Source organism: Mytilus trossulus, chromosome 9 (genome assembly GCF_036588685.1).
Source record: "Mytilus trossulus isolate FHL-02 chromosome 9, PNRI_Mtr1.1.1.hap1, whole genome shotgun sequence".
In the NCBI taxonomy this organism is placed as follows: domain Eukaryota; kingdom Metazoa; phylum Mollusca; class Bivalvia; order Mytilida; family Mytilidae; genus Mytilus; species Mytilus trossulus.
Genome location: NC_086381.1, coordinates 74247119 through 74273948, shown reverse-complemented (window position 1 = coordinate 74273948; position 26830 = coordinate 74247119). Strand labels below are relative to the sequence as shown.

Below are 26830 nucleotides of genomic sequence, written 5' to 3'. Positions count from 1 at the left end.
TATTTTTCATTGGTTTATTAAAGACATTTATGTATATCTAAAATTTCATGTATTTGTTTTGAAATGTTTAAAATTAGTATATACCAACATAAAGAATTATTTTATTATTTTATAAATATATTTTTGTTACATTTAAAAAATCCAACCGTGCAAAAACGTCATAGATGTGCAAGGTAAAATCTACCCTCATCATCAATAAGTTTCTTAGTGCAAAGAGACAAATTAGTCTGAAATCACAGATCACAGGCACGTGTCTCAAAATAAAAATTTCCTATCTATACTATTAAACGAGAAGACCTCATTTTGGGTGTCGCTTCACTTCTTTCAACAATAAATTAATCATCATGCCTCTGTGTCCTATAGGTACAGTGCATAATCACATTTGTCATATATTCATATGATTATTCAGATTGAGTTATTTTGGGTGAAAAACGAGAAAAAAGACGTCCGGATATGTTTCTGTCATTGGGCGAATTTTTAAGTCAGATTAGACTTCCGGTTTGCGTTTTCTGTATACTTTGAACATACATTAATACTACGAATACAGTGTATTTTCTGTCTTATATCCGTCATTGGACGAGATTTAAGTCAGATTAGACCTCCGGTTTGTGTTTTTCTTTTTACTTTGAAACAAATACATATACTACGAATAAAGTGCATTTTCTGTCTGATATCATTTTCAAGTTTACTATCCACGGCAGTCACAGGGTTTATTTAATAGAGAGGGTCTGAATAATATATCAATGACCGCTGTGGATCAATTAATTTTAAAACGTGTAAAGGAAAATACTTTTTCAGGACGTCTAGAACGGGTGTTTTTAAGATCAAAATTTCAGGATTGACATTTCGGGATCCGGGATTTCTTTTTTCGAATTACGTGATGTAGATATTTAATTTGTATAATAAATTCAGAACCTCGGGATTTCATGTTTTTAAGCCTGGGATATTGGGATCAGGGCCCCTCCGCAGTGGCGGATCTAGAAGGGGCCTGTTGACTGCCTAAGAGGGGGCCCGCTCCGGTCATGCTTCAGTGATTCCCTATATAAGCAACCAATTATTTTCTAGAAAAGGGGGGGGGCGGGCCCCCTAAATCCGCCTCTGCCCCGACCCCCCTTTAATGAATGTTCATGATATACAGATATATTGATTTTTTTGTGGAAAAAGGCGGAGCCGGGCTAGAAAAACAATTATCCTGTCCCAAATTACCTATGACTTTTGATACCTTTTATGAAATTCTCAAGTCACTAAATATGTTTTACAAAAAAAAGATGTGGTATAAATGCCAATGAGACAGCTCTCCACAAGAGACCAAAATGATACCGAAATTAACATTTAAAGGTCACCTTACGGCCTTCAACAATAACCAAAAGCCGATACTGCATAGTCTGATATAAAAGGCCCCGAAATGACAATGTAAAACAATTCAAATGAGCCTTGAAAACTAACAGCCTTATTTATGTAAAAAAAATGAACGAAAAACAAATATCACTGAACCACTGAATTACAGGCTCCTGACTGGAATGTTCATAATGCAATGTACACTAAATGTATGTTCATAATGAAATTAATAGAAAACAAAAAATGGGAATTTTGGAAAAAAAGGAGAAAGGTTAAAAAAAAACATTTTCCTGTCCCCAAGTACCTATGACTTTTGATACTTTTCCTGAAATTCTCAAGTCATTAAATCTTTTACAAAATTCTTCCTACAACACTTTACATCCTTTCAAATACGCTCTGAATGCCCGCGATTTCGGGTGTGTTCTAGTATACCTTAATATAACATTAAGGTATATGGGATTTCTTTTTGTGAAACAAGTGCCTGTGTCACAGATAGAGCATCTTCTTCAAGTAATCATGAAATTGCTCTCTTTTAAATTCTGTATTCTGGAAATTATTAGGAAAAAAGTTTTCTTTCTACTTTTAATTTGAGGTATAATATGCCGGTGAATAACATATGTTTGATTCTGCTGTCAGGAATACACTGTTTCAAGTTGTGGTATGCATCATATATTCTCAAACAGCATTCATCCTGATACTTGTAAAGGCATTTTTTTCTTTAATATGGTCACAGTATACAATTATGTAAGAACTCAAATGAAGCAGACATGCTGTCTTAATTTATCTGCATTACTTGATCCCTAAAAACAAATACATGAAAGAATTGTAATATCGCCTAACACAAACACACATAAGCACAAACACAAAAACAGAACACCATAGCCATGACTTTATCCCAGAAACTTCTAACTTACGCCGAATACTATAGTGAAAAATTATAATTGGAACCTACACAAAACATTTTTAATTTTTCTGAAAAAGACTATAAATCAAAACAGAATTATATTATCTCCCCATAATGATAGAATGTTCGGAAAATTGACTGGAGTTATCTTACATTAATCACAGAGATGGGCTAGCAAACAATTTTTTTATTTAAGCCTAATTAACGTTGAAACAATTTTCCACTAAAAATTAATGTTGCTTTATTCAAATATAAGGATTTTGTTAGCTAAATATACTAATTTTATTAGATATTATGAAAATTTATGACAATAGATAAACATGCTATATACATTGCTGTGTACAATTTGGAAATTAGTATGGCGTTCATTATCACTGAACTAGTATATATTTGTTTAGGGGCCCGCTGAAGGACGCCTCCGAGGGGGGAAATTTCTTGCTACATTGAAGACCTGTTGGTGACCTTCTGCTGTTGTTGTTTTTTTCTATGGTCGGGTTGTTGTCTCTTTGACACATTCCCCATTTCCATTCTCAATTTTATATACATGTTTGACTGACACATTTCGTTGAGCTTTACCTGATTTATTTTTTTCATTAGTCAATTTATTTTTTTTCCCTTTGGTCTATTTCTCAGATACTATATTAAAGCAATAAGGTCACTCACTATATTTGCTATATGGAATTATTGTAAGATTGTACATATATATGCATAAAGAGATGTGGTATGATTGCCAATAAGAAAACAATACACCAAAGTTCAAATGAAGTGGTTGTTATCTATTATAGGCACCAGTAAGGCCTTCAACAATATGAAAAACTTATACAGTAGATTCAGCTATAAAAGGCCCCAACATGAAATATATAAAACTATTCAATTGAGAAAACTAACAGCCTAATTCATAAAAAAAACTATTTACAAAAAAACAATATTACAGACATGAACTAACAATAACCATCTGACCTTGATCTCATTTTCATGGTTCATTGGTCAATGTTAAGTTCATGGTTTTGTCTGTTTATTAGGTATAATAAGGAAATTCCAATAGGTCAACTGTTTTGGGTGTATTATATAGATAATTGTAAGGTGTAAATGTCTTTGAAGCAGGTTTAATCTGACCATTATATCATTTTCATGGTTTTATTTGTCAATATTAAGTTTTTATGTTTTTTTCTGTTCATCAGATACTATATGTAATAGGTCAAGTATAATTGGTCTCTGGAATGATTATAAGGTGTACTTGTCTGGCATAATCATCTGACCTTAGCCTCCAGACGAGACATTACAGCGTGTGCACTCTTGTATCAGATGCTTTTTGTTAACTTCATTAAAGGAATTATTTTTGAGAGATTACTAAGGGAAATACGATTACTGAAAGGTCTTTTCACAAAATTGATTCTGCATTTCTGTCAAGTCAACTAAATCCAGTTTTACTCTTTTCAAATATCACAAAAATATCAGCTATTTGAACATGATTGTAGTATGTTGCAACTGTCATTATATTTTAAACTGCTAGGACATTCCAGTTTTAAGCTATTTTACTTATATTTATAAGATATAATTCATTTACTATCTGAAAGGTTTTAAAACAGTTCTTTACAAGTTGAATTCTAAGCTTAAAATACCTTTTTAAGTGGCCATTGCACTTATTTATGAATAAATCTCTTGGGTTGAAATCATAATACATGTTACAGAATTGCATGACGCAATATGTTAATGTCATCTTATATAATACAACGAAGATTTATATGTCATACAGGACCCTACGTGAAATTAAAAATTCTTTTTTTTTAATGACCTTTATTTTTTCCAGCTGATACAAGTATTATGAAGAAGTTGTTATTAGGAAACCCAAATATTGCTTTGAAAAAAGAGAGAAATGTTGAGAAACCGAGAAATTTCAATGAAGAGGCAACAGACCATAAAGATTCAGCTTTGGAATCATCTAAATTGAAAACTGTTGACAAGGAAATCGACAAGAAGCAAGAGAACAAAAGTCCTAGCAAAACAAAGGATGAAAACCCCACTGTTCCTTCAATGACTGAAAATGTCAAAACTAATTTGCCATATTATCCTAAAATGCATCCAAAGCACAAAGCTCTTACAATTCAGAGTGATATCTTAGAAGAGATAAGGACTGGTGAATATAAGATAAGAATAGCTCCATCAGATTTAGTAGACTTTGGTGGACAAAGATGCTTTGATATGACACATCAATTATTCATTCAACACAAAGGAACTTTTGTTCTGATGTTTGATGGGAGATATGAGTTACATAAACCGCTTGACGAATATCCACAAGGAGAAACTGGAAAAGGTATGTACAACGCATATGAAATTACATAACACAGTGTGTTTATTCAATAAGACATCTTTGATAAGAATGAAACTTTTACAACCAATAAATGAATAAGGTCAATATGGAAAAAAAAAATTCATCAATTAATTATTATTAAAACCTTTATTAGTAATTCTATAGAGCATAAATAAAAAAAAAGTTAAATTTAGCCTTGTAATGCCTTTATTCCAGAAAACAGTTACAAATGAAGTTTTCGAAAGAAATGCATATTATCATATATGGAATCTATTAATCCTTTGACATACAGACATTTAGTTTTAGATCCATGATTTTAGTCTTAGATGCATGATTTTTATACGACCGCAAAATTTGAAAAAAATTTCGTCGTATATTGCTATCACGTTGGCGTCGTCGTCATCGTCGTCGTCGTCGTCGTCCGAATACTTTTAGTTTTCGCACTCTTACTTTAGTAAAAGTGAATAGAAATCTATGAAATTTTAACACAAGGTTTATGACCATAAAAGGAAGGCTGGTATTGATTTTGGGAGTTTTGGTCCCAACATTTTAGGAATTAGGGGCCAAAAAGGGCCCAAATAAGCATTTTCTTGGTTTTCGCACTATAACTTTAGTTAAAGTAAATAGAAATCTATGAAATTTTGACACAAGGTTTATAACCACAAAATAAAGGTTGGGATTGATTTTGGGAGTTTTTTGTTCAACAGTTTAGGAATTAGGGGCCAAACAAGGGCCCAAATAAGCATTATTCTTGGTTTTCGCACAATAACTTTAGTTAAAGTAAATAGAAATCAATGAAATTTAAACACAATGTTTATGACCACAAAAGGAAGGTTGGTATTGATTTTGGGAGTTTCGGTCCCAACAGTTTAGGAATTAGGGGCCAAAAAGGGACCCAAATAAGCATTTTTCTTGGTTTTCGCACCATAGCGTTAGTATAAGTAAATAGAAATCTATGAAATTTAAACACAAGGTTTATGACTATAAAAGGAAGGTTGGTATTGATTTTGGAAGTTTTGGTCCCAACAGTTAAGGAAAAAGGGGCCCAAAGGGTCCAAAATTAAACTTTGTTTGATTTCATCAAAATTGAATAATTGGGGTTCTTTAATATGCCGAATCTAACTGTGTATGTAGATTCTTAATTTTTGGTCCCGTTTTCAAATTGGTCTACATTAAGGTCCAAAGGGTCCAAAATTTACCTTAGTTTGATTTTAACAAAAATTGAAACCTTGGGGTTCTTTGATATGCTGAATCTAAAAATGTACTTAGATTTTTGATTATTGGCCCAGTTTTCAAGTTGGCCCAAATCGGGGTCCAAAATTAAACATTGTTTGATTTCATCAAAAATTGATTAATTGGGGTTCTTTGATATGCCAAATCTAACTGTGTATGTAGATTCTTAATTTTTGGCCCAGTTTTAAAATTGGTCTAAATTAAAGTGCAAAGGGTCCAAAATTAAACTATTTAAAGTTTGATTTTAACAAAAATTAAATTCTTGGGCCTCTTTGATATGCTGAATCTAAACATGTACTTAGATTTTTGATTATGGGCCCAGTTTTCAAGTTGGTCCAAATCAGGATCTAATTTTATTATATTAAGTATTGTGCAATAGCAAGTCTTTTCAATTGCACAGTATTGTGCAATGGCAAGAAATATGTAATTTCACAATATTGTGAAATAGCAAATTTTTTTTTTAATTAAGAGTTATCTTTCTTTGTCCAGTATAGTAAGCAAGAAATATCTGCAAGATTTTTTTTTAATTGGAGTTATCTTTCTTTGTCCAGAATCAACTTAAATCTTTGTTATATACAATATACAATGTATATTCACTTTTTACTACCAACTGGTAAATTTAAATAATCTTTACCATTCAGTGATAACAAGCAGTTTTTTTACATCTTAATATTTTATGATGTATTTAAATGAGTAGTAATTGTTGCAAACTCCATTAGAATATTTTAATTGAAATTAGTTTTGGAATAAGGGAAAGGGGGATGTGAATAAAAAATTGGGTTAAATTTTTCTCATTTGAAATTTCATAAACAAAAAGAAAATTTCTTCAAACATTTTTTTGAGAGGATTAATATTCAACAGCATAGTGAATTGCTCTAAGAGAAAACAAAAATTTTAAATTCATTTGAATACATTCATTCTGTGTCAGAAACCTATGCTGTGTCAACTATTTAATCACAATCCAAATTTAGAGTGGAATCCAGCTTGAATGTTGTGTCCATACTTGCCCCAACCGTTCAGGGTTCAACCTCTGCGGTCGTATAAAGCTACGCCCTGCGGAGCATCTGGTTTTTAGTTGTTAGTGGCTTTGAACAAGCTGTCAGTTAACTGCGAGTACTCTCAGATCTGTACCTAGTGTCTTTTTGTTGTTGGGATGTACAAGTACCCGGCCACATCCACTTGTATTTGTGTCCATCTGAAGAGTAAAGCCTTTTTCAACTGATTTTTATAGTCCGTTCTTATATTGTTCTGTTATACCACTGTCCCAGGTTAGGGGAGGGTTGGGATCCCACTAACATGTTTAACCCCGCCACATTCTGTATGTTTGTGTCTGTCCCAAGTCAAAAGACATGTACAATGTTTTAAACGAAAAAATAACAAATATTACATCACATGAAAAGTGGCTCATGATCCTAAATAGACATAATATTATTTGGAATGAAGTATATAGACTGCCATTTTATTTGACTAAAAGTTCAAAATTACAGTAGCTCCAATAACTAATCACAGAATTTTGAGAACAAATAAATTACTCTACAAAATTTAAGTCCCACAAAACAATAAATGCAATTTCTGTATAGAAACTATAATAGAACACATTTTCTGGACATGTCCAAAAGTATTTGATGTTTGGGAAGAACTTCATAAATGGATATATTCAAAAGTCCAAATTGAACTACCACTTAATTTAGATATGGTCTTATTTGGTATATTTGAAAAAAAAACAGGGAAAAAAATACATAAGAAACCTCATGATATTATTAACTAAATATTGTATAAACAAAACAAAAATGCTATGTGTAAAAATAAATATTGTAGCCTTAAAAACTTGTCTTAAAGAAAATTTGTTTATTTTAAAAATAATATGTTATTTTATAAAAATAAACCATTGCATATTCCTGGCTACAACTAATAGCATGATTATACAGGTAAACTTTTAGGTAATAAAACTCTCTACCCAATCCATGCTGTCCAGGTTAGATTTTCTTTTTTAATAACACTATTATTATTTACTTTATAAGTTTGTCAAATGATTCAAAATATCAACTATATGTACTTGTCTCTATTTTCCTGATGTACTATGGACTTACTTACTATGATTATTTATATGCGTCGTTTTTGCCAATAAACATTAAAAAAAAAGATTGAAGATGATTATTTTAAATTTTTAACTTAGATATCCTTGTCCACTGGGTGAATTCAATTCTGGTATATTGCAAAGAAGATGACGATCTGTTGCCAATGATAATGTTTGCTGCAACGCACAGTGACCTTTTGGAAATGGTAAGTTAATAGGCTAGTTTTACATAGAGTCTATTTAGAATATATGATAACTGTGTTTAGAAAATTATCCTATTTGAGTATTCCTGTGTTTTTACCTAACATCATTACTTTTTAGCTCACCTGGCATAGCCATGTGAGCTTATGCCATCACTTGGCGTCGGTCGTCAGCTGTCGTCGTCTGTCGTCGTCGTCTGTCGTCGTCGTAAACTATTTCAAGAATCTTCTCCTCTGAAACTACTAGGCCAAATACTTCCAAACTTTAACTGAATGTTCCTTAGGGTATCTAGTTTATAAATTGTATCCGAAGTTTTGATCTATCAACAAACATGGTCGCCATTGCTAAAAATAGAACATAGGGGTCAAATGCAGTTTTTGGCTTATATCTCAAAAACGAAAGCATTTAGAGCAAATCTGACATGGGGTAAAAATGTTCATTAGGTCAAGATCTATCAGCCCTGAAATTTTCAGAAGAATCAAACAACCCATTGTTGGGTTGCTGCCACTTAATTGGTAATTTTAAGGAAATTTTGCAGTTTTTGGTCATTATCTTGAATATTATTATAGATAAAGATAAACTTTAAACAGCAAAAATGATCAGCAAAGTAAGATCTACAAATAAGGTAATATGACCAAAATTGTCAATTGACCCCTTAAGGGTTTATTGTCCTTTAATGACAATTTTTCACAATTTGTTTATCATATTTGCTAACTTTATAAAATCTTCTCCTCTAAAACTACTCAACCAAATTCAACCAAACTTCAACTGAATGATCAGTAGGGTGTATAAAATAAAGTTTGTGTTTTATTTTCTATATCGTCAAAAAACATGGCCGTCATGGCTAAAAATAGAACACATGTTAAAATGCAGTTTTTGGCTTATATCTCAAAAACTCCAGCATTTTGAGCAAATAAGACGATTAGTTAAAGTATTTATTAGGTCAAGGTCTACCTGTCCTGAATTTTTCAGTTGAATCGGGTAACTGGTTTTGCAGGTATAATGGCCCTGAATTGATGATTTTAAAGGAATTTTGCAGTTTTTGGTTATTATCTTGAATATTATTATAGATACAGATAAACTGTCAATAGCAAAAATGTTAAGCAAAGTAAGATCTACAAATAAGTCAATTTGACCAAAATTGTCAATTGACCCCTTAAGGAGTTATTGCCCTTTAAAGACTTTTTTCAGAATTTGTTCATCATGTTGACTTACTTTAAAAAATCTTCTCCTTTGAAAGTGCTGTATCAATTTCAGCCAAACTTAGGCTAAATGAGTTTCAGAGTATCTAGTATAAATTGTATATTTTATTTCCTTGTATGTCAAGAAACATAGCTCCTATGGCTAAAATAGAACATAGGAGAAAATTATTTTTTCTTTTTGCTTTTGAAGAAAATAGGACGATTCAAAGAACATTTAAATAAATTTAAAAGCCAAAATAATCATTGATGAGAGATTTAACCAAAAAAATAAAGGTGAGCGATTCAGGCTCTTGAGAGCCACTTGTTTCACCATTAGGATAATGTATTCCTATGTTTGAAGATCAGCTGTGATATACTACAGCAACAAAAAAGTGTTGCATGGTTTCTATGTTGTTGTCATTTTCTATTTGATATCCTCATTTTTTTCCCAGCCAGTGACTTTCATAGCTATCCTACATTCTGTCAATGGCGTCCACATATATTCACTTTGTCGTTTAAGTTTTTGAAATTTTAATTTCAACTTGAATACTATAACAGGCAAAAGAAAATTATTTAAACTTATTAAAGGGGCACAAGCCTTCGAGAAAATAAAAAAATTATAAAAAATATGCTTTTTTTTGCGTAATCATTAATGAAATTGAAATAGGGATAGGATAATTTGCTTTTAGCAGCCAGTTTGTCTAAATTTGTCAAAATAAGCTAAGAAACTGATGAAAGAGAATAATTTGACCTCATTTATTCTCTGTTCATGTGATATTGAAACAGACAGGCTGCTAAAAGTAAAATATTATTTTACTTTCATTAAAGATTAAACAAAAAAATTCATATTTAAAAAAAAAAAATTAATCTAATGCCCCTGTCGTAAATTTAGATAATTTTCTTTTGTCTGTATTAGTTATTAAAGTCATAAGAAACGAGTGACCGGTGAAAAATAATGTTCTTCCAATTCTTGAACCAATGCATACAAACATCAGAAACTTAGTCTTCTGTGCACGAATTTATCATTTTTTTCGCATAAATTTCGTATAATCGTCAATTAAATCTTTTTCAATCGGTCAGTGTTGTTGTGAAAATATGGCAAGTAATTAAAGTTTGTGTTTTGAAACGGAAGTTTAAAGATTGTCACCTGTTCGTCAACAATCAACAAAAAATCAACAAAAACATGGAAATTGAGCACGTGTTTAACATGTAAATTCAGATAATAGTTTATTTTAAGGACATCCATGCGTATTGCTATCACCCGATTTTTACGAGATGGGTCACACTGAGGTCACTTTGCATAGGGAAAATATGTACGGGGAAATGCTTCCTGGAAGGAAGCAATTAAAATATAGTAAACTTCTTCTAAATATGAATAAAATAAAGAATTTTCTTCAGAAAAAAGTATATGTACACAAGTCTTATAATGAAAACTTTCCATTGAATTATAAAAAAACATATGCATTATTTTTTTTAATTTGAGGTTTCTTATGACTTTAAGTTGCAATGAAAACGAAAAAAAAGATATTTCTAATATTGTTAAAATTTATAACGTTAAAAAAAACTTACTTTATTATACCAAATATACTGTAAATTCAGAAATATTGCATGTTTTTGTTATTACGATTATTGAGAAATAGACCAAAATGCGATATTCATTATTGCTAATGATACTCAATCAGTCCCATTATTCGCTTTTATGTAAACCTCTTAATGTATAGTAATACTTTTTTTAATGATTAAATTAAATTATGAATTAATACATCTGCTTTTTATATGTTAAATAAACTTTAGCATGTGTCTTCTTGTTTTAGGATGAAATGTTAGCTAAAGAAAGAACATTCACACTGGAACTTTCTAAACTATTTTCAACCCATGTTAAAAATAGACACATTTTGTACGACAAAGTATTTTTCATCAACGCAACTAACTCAAAGGATCCACAAATAGAGCATCTGAAAGAAAAGTTGGTAGATATTGCTTTCCAACAATCAACATGGGGACAACGAATGCCAATTTCATGGGTCCCACTTGAACTTCAAATTTCTGAAATGCGTACAAACAATTTCAGTGTTATACCAAAGGAAACAATTCAAGAACTAAACAGATTAAACGATGAATTTTCAATGCCCGAAGATTTGATTGATAAATTTTTAAAAATCCAACATTCTCTTGGAAAAATTCTATACTTCAATTTTCAAGGGCTTGATAATTTCATAGTTGTACAGCCTACGGTTATGGTGAATATTTTAAGGTCATTTATTACCGACAAAATGTTTTGGCCGGAACAACAAGATTTAAGAAGCATCTTAGAAAACGCTGCAAATACTGGCACAATTCAAAAGCTACAGCTGTTTAAACTTTGGTCACAGCCACCATTTAATAATTATTTGCCAAATGATCAGTACAAGGAGTACATTATAAATGTTCTTGTACATCTTGATATACTTGTCCGGCCAAAACATGAAAGCAGAGTTAAAAGTGATCCCTTATACATGGTACCTTGTGTTGTCCAAAATAAATTACCGGAAGATCTTTTCCCCCGTGAAGAGCAGAAGACCATATGCTTAGCTTATCACCTGAAAGAATGTGCTATTCCATCTGCATTGATTTTTAAGCTCATTGCTGCAGCAGTTATTATATGGCCTCTGAAAGAAATCGATGGACGCCCTTGTCTTTTTTTCCAATCAGCCGTACTGAACATTGATGACAACAATCAACTCTTAATTACAGTCAAAGGTCAGAGGGTAATTGTCTTTTTGACAAACAGGATTTCAAAGCATCTTATATCACCAGATGTAACAGCAAGTATTCAAGAATGTATGACATCAGCTTTACAAAGAGTTTTACATTTTTATCACGAATGCTTTGGACAGACATCAATAAAGATTGATGAAGTCAGTCTTTTTGAAATAGAAGTAGGATTGCTATGTAACCAGGAGCCTTGTTTAGTATCACTTGAATACGCCAAAAGCAAAAAAGGTTGGGTTTGCGAAAATACTAGTAACAAGATCAAGCATGACACAAAATACTGTTTATACTGGATATTCAAAAAGGTAAGGGAGTATTGATAGAAAAAAAAACATAAAAAAAATTCATTGGAAGGTATCCCTATCATACATTATTCAAAAAATTCTTTTAAAAGCGTAAAGCTTCAATTGGATCTTGTATTAATCCATTGCACACTTGCTATATTGAATAAGATATGGAATGATTTCCAATGAGAAAAATTATCCAATAAAGTCCAAATGTAGGAGATTTAAGTAAATGTGGGTCACTGCTTGGCCGTTAACAACGATCAAAACATATACTGTAAATTCAGCTATAAAAGCCCCCATCACTCTGACTGCACTCATGTTTAACCCTGTTCATTTTATAAGTGCCTGTTCCAAATCATGAGACTAATCTAATTCTTTGGTTGATGTTAGTTGCTGTTATCACATTTTGCTGCAATTTGCTGTCTTGTACTTTAATCGGGTCACTGGTTTTCATGTTTGAATGGGTTTATATTTTGTTCGGTGAAGAGCATTATAATAAGACATTATTTTTTAATTATCTGCATACATAAGTTATGGTACTCTCATTTCGTTAGAAGCCTTGGCTACAATAAAGTTTTTATGAATTTCATCATAATTTTATAACATATTATTTTATTATTTTAATCTTAAATCAAAATTAAAAACAGTATACAAGTCACATATGTGCGGGGGGGGGGGGGTGGGAGGGGCACTTCTTATATCCAAGGTGGTAGGACGTCCCGCTGGAATATGTTCCCTTTTCAAGCTTGAAATTGTTTGAATAGGTCAGGAGAACAATCAGAAATATATGATTAGGTCAATAAAGTTGCAATAACTTCTTCGTCTGTCATTTTTTTGGTGTTTCCGGCTGTTTTTTTTAACCAATTTTTCTCTTTTGCAACTTTGGTATTCCATTCTTACATTACATACCATTACACATGAAACCCAAACAATGTGGGAAAAAGTATACATTTTTTACCTACGCAATATATGAAAAGGTGTACATTTTAGAAATCTAAATTACATGAAAAGGGTCTCAATGTCGAAGTAAGTCTATTGTTGAAGATGTAAATAGACCTGAGTGATTGACTCACAGTTTAAGTAATGTCACTGAATGTTTACAGCTTGCCATGCAGTATAGGTTTAACTTATTATTGAAGGCTGTAAGGGGGCTTATAGTTGCTTACATCTCGCGTTGGTTATCATACCACATCTTCTTATTTGTTTATTCTGGCGTGAAACAGTCACATGTAGAACGTGGTGGGGTTAAACATAGTTATGAGTGCCAACCCACTTCTAATCTGGTACGGAAGTATGACAACACAATATTATAATCAACTGAAAATGCTCATCTGATAGACACATAGCACTCATTATCTTTGAATTCTTATTTATTCAGATGCAAGACTTCTTTTATGATGAAAACCGTCTTGAGAAATGCATGAACTTTTGTAATGTAAACATTTAACTATTTTTATCGACGGGATATAGGACCATAGATTTTCATAAATAGATAGTAAAACACATTTAGTTAATTTATTAAATTCAAATCAATATTAGTACCGAAAAAACAATATGTAAAAATATGACAACGGTGTTACATTGATATTCTTAAAGAATAAGTAAACTTTTTACATCTAAATTTACAGATTTTATAAACAGCATTTCTGCAATAATAAACTCATCATAGAAATCTGAATTAGAGCTCTATATATGCATCTAAACTTCAAATGTGTGTTACTATGAAAGAATTCAGTAAACGTTTAAGGGAAGTCATGGTTACGAAATCTCTTGACTTAATAGTTTACCAGGTATACATAGGTAACGTTTATTTGAATCAAACATGACCATAACAAACAAATTTATATATCTTTTAAATTACCTGTTACTTGAATAAATTGTTGTCTGAATTTAATTTAATTTCATTGCATCATTCTTTGAAATTCAACAAATGTTCTGTACATTTTGCACAACTTTCAGAAAGAGGCTCTTGTCGTGCAGACAAACACTTGCAGCTTAGAGTGCAAAGGTAAGATATGCAACAATTTCCTGCACATTGTAATTTCATTCAGGAACTAAAACTTAACAAATGATTACATAATAAAACATTCTATTCTATTTTACTGATTATTATTATATATGATGTTTGTTTTGCATTTATTATTATCTAAATGCTTATAAATCAACATCGAATTCAAAGAAATGTTAATAATAAGGTACATAAGTGAAGAAATGAAGTCAAATTGTATTAATGATATGTTTTGTGCAATACATTTTTTTGTAATAAAGATGACAACACATCATAACATTACTATCAACAAAAGTATGAGTACACATGCATGTATTCGTTAAAACATACATAATGAATTAGATGCTCCTGTGTGATTTTAACAATTGCTTAAACAATTATACAAATACATCATAAATTAAAAACAAGTAAATAAAAGGCATAACAAATCAATACGTTTTACTTTAGGTTTATCAACAGAAACCTTGAGTCCTAGTAACCATCAACTTGTGCAAATAGTTGATGAAATCTCTATTACAAATTTTCGCCCGTTCATCATATGTCTTGGTTTAACCGTAAAAAAGTGGGAAGATATATTATATCAATACGATGTGAATGGATTGATGGGTGTAAAACTGATGGCAATGTATGAATTAAAAACGGAAAAGGAAACCATCAGTCAACAAGTCAGATTCAAAGATTTGTGGAAATCTTTGAATTTCATAGAGATTTGGCCTCATTACCTCTGTCAGGTAAGTGTATATTTATTCACCCAGTGCTTTATAATGATGTCTTTAAAAAGTTACTTTTTCTTAAAAAGCAAAATATTTGAATAGATAAGAAACAAATAAATCACAATTCGGTCTTGTGAAGGGTGTAATGATTCCGTCACACGGTTAAATCATTAAATCTACCTTGCTTCTATTCATCGTGTCCATACAAATTTAATTTCTGTTTGCTATATTTTTACCGTGATAGCCTCCCCTGACTCACTGTGATACAAAAGGATTTTTAAAATAATGTTATATGTACAAACTAACTGTTCAGTGTTGAATCTCTGCGGTCGTGTCCATCTGAGCTCGGCGAAGCATTTTTTTAAAAAGAGTTACGCTCCTTGGAAATATTGATTATATGGAAAATTGCATCGTTATCGCTCTCATGTGTACAATTCTTGTCAAAATTTAATGAAACTTATATGATATGTTAACAATAGAAATGTCTTTGACGAGTTTGAAAATTAGTGCAGATCTATTATTTTTTTTTGGCAAAAGGTATGCTCTTTGGCAATATTGATGATAAGCGCTCTCATGTGTACACTTTTTGTCAGTTTGTTTATGAAACTTATATTATAGCTTGATATCATCAATGTCTCAGATAAATTTAAAAATTGGTGGTGATCAATTATTTTTAAAAGATGTCTTTTGAAAATATTGATTACTAGTAAATGGATGATTGCATTGTTAGCGCTCCCATAAGTACAATTTTTACTTTGTGTATATTGTTGGTTTTTGTTGTCCATGGATAGATAAAATATCTGCAACGCGGGGGGAATTATAACCGCTCTTTAATTATGATTCTTGTGTTGTTTATTGGCAATGTTTTCATATAATCAAAGAAATTATTCAAACTGTGGAAGGTAAGCCTAAACCAGTATTATGTCTCATTTTAACTTATGTCTGTTTATCTTGTCTAACCTGTGCATGTCGGTTAAATTACGATATTATGTTTGGCTTGGGAAACATGAGCTATTCCGGGTCTGGTATTATATTCAATTCTGTGATGGGCCTAGACCAGAATATAGCCTTTACCTGCTGGACACATATCACATAAGACACAGGCATTTTATTTTCTCAGTATTTCACGAGAAGGGTGGTTCAGATGTCCATTCAAGGGAACACAAACTAAACGTAATTCTTGGATAAGTTTTGTATTTCAAATAATTTGGCATTGAACATCACTGAAGAGACATTAATTGTCGTAATGCACATTTGGTGCAGTAAAATTGGTACTGTTGTGAATGTCAGTATTACTACCGAAGGTGATACCTCTTCTGGTGGACTGTTATTCCTGGTGGTAACCTAGCTAAGTAGTCAGTACTTCGGGACTAGCATGAAAATAAAGATATGGTGTTATTATAATTTTCTTTAACATAAAAATGGAAATTATTTTGAATTAAGAAATATATCTTTCTCATGCGAATCTCAGATTCATTGACAGGCTTTGTCTTTATCGTTTTTATACTTTCATCAGTCATAAACTTGACGAAATCAAAGCTTCCAAGAATTAAAACTTTGTAATTTCAAGATATTTAAGTGATTCAACATAATCTCCCCAACAGAAACACATTATAAGTTAATATATTACAGAATATTTACTAAAACACAAATTATAACACAAAACAAAAATGATATGCTGACCTGTTTTGGAGTTATTGTACTTGCATTCAGAACACTATCTAGCAGGGGAAAAAAACTAAGCGTCAACTATTTTTTGGCCCAGCTGAGGTCTGGGTCATATCTCAGTCGGGCCATATAGTTTTAAACTTGTCTGTCATTCCGTCATTCTACAACAATCAGTTATATGGACTTTTTTTGTAATGCCTTCACATTATGCGCTGATTTTTCTACGATGAGTTACTAATTGAATCTATGTTTGGCTTTTGTCTAAATTTCGGACTTTGGAAATTTTGTAAAATAACATTCTTTCTTTCTAAACGCCTTCGCATATCATGCTGATTTTTAGTATGTGAGTCCACCATGAATGACTTTACGTACTTTGGACTTTTCCATTCCTAAATAATTATGGCGTCAAGCTTTATTTTACGAGGGGTGGCAATTGTGCCGATCCAACACATCTAGATGATTACTAAGTTTTGTATTTTCAAATAGTTTGGCATCAAACATCACTGGAAAGTCATTAATGGTAGAAATTGGCTTCTTGTACAGTAAAATGTGTACCGCGATGATGTTATTACTACCACTGGATCAATATCAATATGCTGGTGCACTGCTATTTCTGAAGCCGAAAATTATTTGAAATAAAGGAATAAATCTCTCTGATGAAAAGCTCTGATTTTTTGACAGACTTTATTGTTTAGCTCATCTGGCCCACAGGGCCAAGTGAGCTTTTCTCATCACTTGGCGTCCGTCGTCCGTCGTCGTCAGTCGTCGTCCGTCGTTGTTAACTTTTACAAAAATCTTCTCCTCTGAAACTACGTATACTGGGCCAAATTAAACCAAACTTGGCCATAATCATCACTGGGGTATCTTGTTTAAAAAATGTGTCCGGTGACTCGGCCAACCAACCAAGATGGCCGCCATGGCTAAAAATAGAAGATAGGGGTAAAATACATTTTTTGGCTTATAACTCAGAAACCAACACATCAGCAAATCTGATAGGTGGTGAAATTGTTTATCAGGTCAAAATGTATATGCCCTGGAATTTTCAGATGAATCGGATAACCGGTTGTTAGGTTGCTGCCCCTGAATTTGCAATTATAAGGAAATTTTGCCGTTTTTTGTTATTATCTTGAATATTATTATAGATAGAGATAAACTTTAAACAGCAATAATGTACAGCAAAGTAAGACCTAAAAATAAGTCAACATGACCAAAATGACCCCATAAGGAGTTATTGCCCTTTATAGTCAATTTTTAACAATTTTCATAAAATTTGTAAATTTTCACTAATATTTTCCTCTGAAACTACTGGGCCAAGTTCTTTATAGAAAGATCTACAAACACATCACCATCACCAAAACACAATTTTGTCATGAACCCATCTGTGTCCTTTGTTTAATATTCACATAGACCAAAGTGAGCGACACAGGCTCTTTAGAGCCTCTAGTTATATGTTATGCCCCACCTACGATAGTTGAGGGGAATAATGTGTTCTGGTCTGTGTGTCCGTTCGTCTATCCCTTCGTTCGTTTGTCCGTCTGTCCCGCTTCAGGTTTAAGTTTTTGGTCCAGGTAATTTTTGATGAAGTTACAGTCAAATCAACATGAAACTTATCACACATGTTGCCTATGACATGATCTATCTAATTTCAATGCCAAATTTGGTTTTAGACCCCAATTCCACAGTCTACTGAACACAGTGGTTGTCGTTTGTTAATGTGTTACATTTTTCTTTCTTTCATTTTTTTACATAAATAAGGCCGTTAGTTTTCTCGTTTGAATTGTTTTACATTGTCTTATCGGGACCTTTTATAGCTGACTATGCGGTATGGGCTTTGCTCATTGTTGACGGCCGTACGTTGACCTATAGTTGTTATTGTCTGTGTCATTTTGGTCTTTTGTGGATAGTTGTCTAATTGGCAATCACACCACATCTTCTTTTTTATATAACAAATGATAGTGCAAGTTTTAGGTTGAAGTTTTTGGTTAAAGTTTTTGGTCAATGTAGTTTTTGATGAAGTTGACGTCAAATCCACTTGTCACTTAGTACACATGTTTCTTAAGATTTGATCTTTCTAATTTAATTACCAAACGGTCCACCGAACATGGAAGATGATAGTACGAGTGGGGCATCCGTTAACTATTGACATATTCTTTATTTTTGAATCTAAGGTTTGAAATGTTGGGTTTTGAACTGTCTTTTAAGTTTTGCATGCATTACAAAACTTAAGAAATTTGAGAAATATAAAACATATAACATAGATATCCATATCAATAATAAACATTATATTTTACAGATATTAAAAGAAGACTCTAATTTGATAGGTTAGTGAAATTAATAACCTTACAATTAGAATAAAACCACGTGGATGTACTTTAAAAATGAGACACACACACACACATCACAAAAAGTCAACCAAAAAAAAAACTCATTTGACAAAGTCATTATGTTTATAAAAAAGTACCTTTTACCGAAAATATCTATGGACATTGCTATCTCACCAAACTAAAAAAATTAGTGCAAGTATTGTTATCACTAGTTATTTTTCAATATTTCATATGTATTGCCTTTTTATTCTTTGTTCGTCATTAATTTTCAAAAAATGCTACGTTTTCGTGATAGTTAGGTAAGGTTAAATGATAGTTAACTCTGTTAGTTGTGTTATAAAAATTGTGCAACCATTTTCATTATTTTAAACCCGTATATGATTCAAAGAATGATTATGGGTAGCCACATTCAACAGTAACAAAGCAATCCATTACAAACAGAGTTAATCATATTTACCAATACGTGTTTTACTTTTATTTTAAAGACACTGACAGTAGTACATTGCAAGAAATACCTTCAGACGAAGTTCTAAAATTGTTGTCTCGAGAAATGGGAAACTGCATAATTCAACTTGGATTAGAATTAGGACTTAGCTTTACCAGTATTCAAGATACCATGTACAAATATCCCAAAGACATGTACGAACAGTTATATGACATTCTAAAAAAATGGAAACTATCAAGCGAACCAACAGTATTAAATTTAATAAAAGCTCTCAAGCAAATACAATCAGGTGGAATAAAATTTCTACAAGAGCAGTACAAACTCAATTGAAAATACATGCAGTCAAAACAACTTCCACATTATAATCTAATCTGAAGAATTTGTAGTAAACTTTGAATAAAAATCCACAATATTATGATTTATTTCACAATATTTGTGTCATACCTCAAATATACCATATATTGATTAGAGGGTTTCTGTGATTAAAGCAATGTCATTCAAAAGTCAAAATCCATTAGGTTGACCTCATGAATTTAAAACACCTTATTTTTAAGGAAGCAAAATGTTATTATATGTATGTACTACTGACTATTGGCTCTCTGTCTAGTTCAAAATTTTGGATAATGTTTCTTAAGCTGTATGTCACATTACAGTAAATAACTTAATGGTCAAACATAATTTTCATTTAATAGATGAATTTCTTACAATTCACAATCCCAATGAGGTTGGCGTGATAAATTTGGGTAAAGTGGCAACAATGTTTGAACTATCTATTATATATAAAGCATTAGGAAAAATTATAAGTAAATATCTTCTTGCCTGTTTTCAATATTTAGAAAGATTTTTTTTTAAAATACAACACAAATGGTATCTTAAATTGCTACCCATAGTAAAGTTGCAAAGAATTTGTGAGCTTATTTTCAAAATATCCTCAAAATCTTCTTGTACAGAATGGGATTACAACAATTGTCATGTCATTTTTATTTTGCCATAAGGTATCTTGTAATTATGAATATGATAAAGTAACTTGATAGTCTGTTGGTGTACTTGTAGTAGGTAATATAACACTGTTTTTTGTAAATATTTATCCTCTTTCTAGGTTTATTAGTTATGTTTTAGTTCACATAGTCTCAAAGGCCATGTGTACTTTTTACCATCACCTGGCATCCACCCGATGAAAAGAAATTCTGAACAGCAAAAATAATAATAATAACAATAAGATCTTTAAATAAGGAATTTGGCAAAAATCGTTAATTGACCCCTTAAAGGAGATGAAGCCGTTGAACGATACTTTTAACACATTTCGGCAGTTTTTGCAGAAACTATAGTAGATAGACATCAGATAGAGGTTTTTTTTAAATGTTTAGAAAAATTAGATTTAAAAATTAAGTCCACAATGGACTAAATCATATATGTATAAATATCCCTCAACCTAAAATACAGGAGTTATTGCCTTTAAAAGGCGTTTTTTTCTCATTTTCAAAAAGTAGTATTAGACGGAGTAAAATTGTGATAAGCAAAAATGTTCTCCAAATTAAGATCTAAAAACAGTCAACAAGGGCAAACTAATTTAACATTTATAAGAAATATTGCACTGAGAAGATTATGTGTATCCTTTTTAGCTCGACAGGTGAGCTTATGTCATCACTTGGCGACCGTCGTCTGTCGTCGTCGTAAACTATTTAAAAAATCTTCTCCTCTGAAACTACTGGGCCAAATACCTTTAAACTTTAACAAAATGTTCTCTAGGGTATCTAGTTTATAAATTGTTTCCGAAGTTTTGATCCATCAACAAACATGGCCGCCAAGGCTAAGAATATAACATAGGGGTCAAATGCAGTTTTGGGCTTATATATCAGAAACTAAAGCATTTAGGGCAAATCTGACATGGGGTAAAAATGTTCAAATTGGTCAAGATCAATTAGCCCTGACATATTCAGACGAATCGAACAACCCATTATTGGGTTGCTGCCACTAAATTAGTGGTTTTAAGGAAATTTTGCAGATTTTTAGTCACCTTCCGTCGAAGTCGAAGAGGACTGTAAGTTTAAACTCCGTTCGTCTGTCTGTCTGTCCATCCGTAAGTCCTGCAAATCAGCTTTCCAAACTTTTGTTCTTCTTTCTTGGAGATATTGATTTAATATTTTTTATATAGTTTTATCATGACAAGTTATAGATCAAGTTCGAATTTTGTTCCGGTCTGATGATTTAGTCCAGAGTTATGGTCTATAAAAAAGTCCATATCTTATGTTGGAGTGCTATGTTAAACCATATTTCTATACAAAGAGAGATAACTCATTTTTTTAAAGAAATTATTTTGTAAATTGTTGAAAAGTTTGTGCCACGTTTGTTAAATGTTGTTTGTTGTTTTGTAAACTAATTTTCTGAATGCTATATATAAAAAAATAAAATAAGTGGCATCCTTTAATTAGATACTAATCTATTTTTATTAAGGTATATATTTCATTACATTACATTGTGTAGATAAAAGATGTTGACACTATAAATAAGTTACAAATCTATATTAGTTTGTGAAAAATGAAAGAAAAATATTTTGGAACTATTAATCATAGTTGATTGTAATTTGAAAATATATATACATTGTATTAAACCATATCAATATTAGACAATTATTAATAATATTCAATGTTAAGAGTGTTTTCCACACTTTTTTTTCTCATGCTTGAAGATATTGATTGATAATTGGTATATAGTTTTATCATGAGTTACACGTCAAGTTAAAAGTTTTATTTCGGCCTGATAATTGTGTGCATGTTATGGTCACTGGACTTGAAAAATTCACTCATATAATCAGAGAGAGAGAGAGAGAGACTTTTAAAAGCAAAACATATCATCAAAATAAGATCTACAAGTATTTATTAAGTTTTTCAAATAATTAGCAAACTTATAGGAATAAGAGGAAAAAAATTATGGTTATATTCACCCCCCCCCCCCCCCCTCCTTATTCCTAAAGTTTTGCTAATTATTTGAAAAACTCTCATAGATAGTTCTTAATGATCAGCAATACTAGATCTAAAACAACTCCACGAAATGATATTTACAAAAAAGCAAACATACTTGATTGCATTAAATAAAACAAATATCAGATGGCACATTCTTACCAGGTTAGCAATTCGGGCTCTTGGGAGCCTTTTGTTTAGTATTCACTTATGTACCTTTTAAATTTTTTTTTTACTTTGTTGATGAGTCTATGCTTAGACATAGATCAGGACCATCTGTAAATAATAATTTTATCTCTAATTGAATAAACATGTGGTTTTTTTTAATTTAATATGACATATTACATACTCTTATGTAATTTCAATCTATTATTTGTTTTGTCTGCATTAAAAAAATATTGTAAATAACTTTTGTTTATTTTGATAATTGCCTCTCTTGCTACAGGTCATTTAACTTTATTGAAATTCTTATGTAAATATTATTATTAATCATATAAATATCATGTGAACAGATTTTTATTTTCTTGGTCATAGAGAGATTACAGGTTTTATTTTCATACTTCCTACTTTCAAAACACACAATAACTTTGGAGGTCACTCAGCTGCTTTGCACTATTTTGTCTGCAAGTAATCAAATTCATATAATTCTTTATCCATCGTCAATATACCCCCCGTCTTATCATAGTTTCCTGCGGCAAGACGAAGCATCGTTTCGTCATCACTTAGCAATATCAATCAGGTTAGTTGAAGAAGTGTCCTATCCCTGGCCGCTTGTTTTTCACCAAGATTGTCGATAAGGCCTGGAGTTAAATGTTCTATAGCTAACCTCCCAAGTGCAAGTTTCATTGCAATTTGATTCAGATTAATAATGATGTAAACTTCATACTTTTGTCATCAACAGCAGTCATTGTCATTTCTTAGACGATCTCTCAAGAGAAATTTGGGTACCCACATTAGTTTAGAGGATAGGATTTGTTGGTATGTTTTTATTAATGAAATGCACATTTATACTGAGAAGGACTGAAGGCAATACACAATGCAATACAAATATGGTATAATTGCCTGTGCGACAAATCTCCACAATAGACCAAATGACATAGTAATTAACTACTGTACGTCACTGTACCATGTGTACGGTCATCAACAATGAGAAAAACTTATACTACGTAGTCGGTTTTAAAAGGCCTCGAAACAATTAAAACGAGAAAACTAACGGCCTGATTTATGTACAATGTAAATGATTGAAAACACATATAAGATACAGCAACACAAGGCAACCACTGAATTGCAGGCCCCTGACTTTTGATAGGTACATACAGAATGTGGCGGAGGTAAAACTAGTTTGAAGGCGTCAATCCTCCCCCAAAACTGAGACAGTGGTTTAACAGTTCAACATGAGAACAAACTATAAACATAGCGCAGTTGAAAAGGACTCAACTCATCAGATCGATACGAATCAGAAGTACATCTCACAAAAACATAGACTGGACGTGGGTATTCATATATCCCCACAACAACGACAACAACACTTAAGTTATACTTGAAATTGTATTGTATACGAGTGATTTAATGTATTTCAATGTAGTTAACATTTTATTATTATATGTGTGTTTAGTCAATATTGTGCACCGTTGGTTTTCCCGTTTGAATGGTTTTACACTAGTAATTTTGGGGCCCTTTATAGCTTGCTTTTCGGTGTGAGCCAATGCTCCGTGTTGAAGGCCTTACATTGACCTATAATGGTTTACTTTTTTAAATTGTCATTTGGATGGAGATTTGTCTCATTGGCACTCACACCACATCTTCCTATATCCATGTATAATTAATTTGTCAAAAATTGAATGTATATCCTATAAGCTGTACTTGCTTTTGGAATAAAGTATTATTAAGTACAGTGTTAAATGCCAGCTTTTGATTGGTAAAACGGGAATGACTTTCAACTCTTAACACAAGGCTCAGCGGTAGACACCCTTTTGTGTAGAGCGATGACAAATCAATACTAAATAATGTAAAAGATAATCATACCAGAACATTCAATATAGCGATAATTTTAATAATATATAGATTTGATGGGGTAGAGCGGGTTGTTCCCTTTTTTGCCTCGGTTAGTATGAATGAAAAGAAATTTTGATATATTGTCCTACAAGATACATATAAAGGCAACAGTAGTATACCGCTGTTCGAAATTCATAAATCATGCTGTTATATACAATAAAACTTTTGTTTTGAATAGTGACGTACGAAAATACTTTATCTCGAGCTGTGATAATTATGTCAAATTATCTGCATGCAGGAAATAACCTTGCAACAGCACGTTAAAAAGTTCATAATGGCTAAACTTGTGTCCAATTTTTAACAAACATACTATCTATTTCAAGTGGCTGCTAAAACTTTTCATTTTTTATATCGACCCAGTTGAAATGACCTACCGAATGCGCAATGCAATGCTAGCTCTTGATTTACAATAACTGTATGCTTACGAGATAAAGACATTTTTTATGATTATCTCCCTTTCTCCATAGTTTCTTTCGAAAACCGAATTTCATCTTTCATGGGTAGTATAGTAATTTTGTTAGAAATATAATCTTCGAAATTTATAAAAATCTGTTTTTTAATGCCCTATTTATTAGCACCATGTTCTCTGGTCTTTGCGTCCGTCCGTCCGTCCGTTTGTCCAGCTTCAGGTTAAATGTTTTGGTCGAGGTAGTTTTTGATGTAGTACACACGATACCTATTATATGATCTTTCTAATTTTAATGCCCAATTAGAAATTTTCCCCAATTTTCAAGGTCCACTGAACATAGAAAATGATAGTGCAGATCAGTGTACTGGGATCACATTCTTGTTCTTTATGCAAAAAGGGGTTTTATGGCTGATTAAAATAAACACTTACTTTTGTATAAAACACATAAAGAATAATGTTCAACCTTTTTTTAATTCACAAATATTTACTTCACTTACCGACGAAGAATAATCAACGAGTGTGTACTCAAATGAACACCACGACGGGTGTCAAATGTGGAGCAGGGTAGGAGCACCTGAGACCACCGCCGGTAAATGATGTCTTTAAACTACTATGTAAAGTTGTGTACACTGTTGTCGGTCTTTTTATCGGTTTTTTTTAGTGATGACATTGTCAGTGGTTTTTTTTCGACTTGTATGTTTTATAATCCCTTTGGTATCTCCTGCCTCTCCCGTAATTAGGTTCCGATACATTGAGTTTAAACTAAGTAGAATTTTTCTGTCTTTTTTTTTTAAGACGTCAGAAAAATTATAAATTAAAAGATAAAGAAAGTTCAACATTCCAAATTTTAATGATCTATAAGAGTATGTCCTTCTTCTTTTTTTTTGGCTTTTATCACTTCTATTCCAAGATGAGATGAAAATGTATGACACAACAATCGAACGAACAATTATGAAAGGAGACCTACAATGTCTTCTGTTAGAGATAAGTGATAGAGAAACATTTGAAGTTAAAGTTAGCATATGTTCTTGTGGTACGACATGTATTTTTGTGAGGAGTTAAATTCATGTTAGGGCGCTGAAATCTCACTTTTACACTAGACCAGATGAATATCAAACGGTACAAAGAACATGCAAAAAAGAACACATGCATATTATACGATGGCAGAATTTTATATTTACAGGATCGTATATACCGGATTAATGTATTGATAGATTAATGTCTATATAGTGACAATTAGTTCATTCATATTCAGAACTAAAAGGAATTAATAAAACAGGTAGGTTATATAGTGTAGCCTGATTTGGATGAAGTGCAGGAAATGTCTAAATGCATCATACGTTCAGGTATTTGTATATTCCTGGGTAAACAATGCGTCACTGATGATGTATAATACTGGCGATAATATAAGGATATCGGAATGAAATTTAGTCTCTTAACATACCACTTAAGGGGATAATTATGCTACGGTTCTACAACGTGCAGTTAGCGTAATTTTGTCCCTCTCTCTTTCTTTTCGTGAGGCATCGAATTTAATCGGATTCCATTATTCAAACTAGACGTGGCTGTGTATTTGTACATCCCGCACAGCCAAACTGATGACACAATTAGCAAATGTTTTACTGTCGGGATAGGAGATGTCCATATAACCATTTTAATATACCATGCAGTTTACCCTTTAAATTCGATATATTAGACAAGACTATACGAACATATAAAACAATTATAAAAATAACGTCTTGGAGAGCTTTAAGTTATTGAGAGCAGACTCAACGTATTAAATAAGCCGCTGGTTTCAAACTATAACGTCTTACCAATCGTAATATATGTAAATTGACAGGTGCACTTTGGAGTAGATTACATAAATCAACATAAAAAGGAAACAAAAACATGAACTTACGAATCCCAAAGTTAGATTTGTATAGGATTGGAATGCATAAATAAAACTATTTCACACTCATTATA

General features: G+C 31.8%; 2 protein-coding genes across 2 annotated transcripts in view; both read left to right on the top strand.

Moving 5' to 3' along the window:
* The window catches only part of LOC134684928 (uncharacterized), a 99355-nt gene extending 84787 nt beyond the window's left edge, over positions 1-14568 (top strand). The window contains exons 16-20 of the mRNA XM_063544246.1: positions 4053-4556; positions 7963-8069; positions 11060-12301; positions 14243-14291; positions 14552-14568. Coding sequence (XP_063400316.1) covers positions 4053-4556; positions 7963-8069; positions 11060-12301; positions 14243-14291; positions 14552-14568 — 1919 coding nt within the window. The remainder of the gene's footprint in view (positions 1-4052; positions 4557-7962; positions 8070-11059; positions 12302-14242; positions 14292-14551) is intronic.
* A 174-nt stretch (positions 14569-14742) lies between these two features.
* LOC134684204 (uncharacterized) lies at positions 14743-21854 on the top strand. Its single transcript, XM_063543478.1, has 3 exons — positions 14743-15022; positions 18966-18993; positions 19482-21854. The coding sequence occupies exons 1-3, from the start codon at positions 14894-14896 to the stop codon at positions 19769-19771; spliced, it is 447 nt and encodes a 148-aa protein (XP_063399548.1). The 5' UTR covers positions 14743-14893; the 3' UTR covers positions 19772-21854.
* Positions 21855-26830: the final 4976 nt, after the last annotated feature.

Excerpts from the sequence above, each read along its gene's own strand:
- LOC134684204 (XM_063543478.1), top strand. The coding sequence starts at position 14,894 with ATGGGTGTAAAACTGATGGCAATGTATGAATTAAAAACGGAAAAGGAA. Across the intron at positions 15,023-18,965 it reads GGCCTCATTACCTCTGTCAG|ATATTAAAAGAAGACTCTAA; the intron begins GTAAGTGTATAT and ends TATATTTTACAG. Across the intron at positions 18,994-19,481 it reads AGAAGACTCTAATTTGATAG|ACACTGACAGTAGTACATTG; the intron begins GTTAGTGAAATT and ends TTTATTTTAAAG.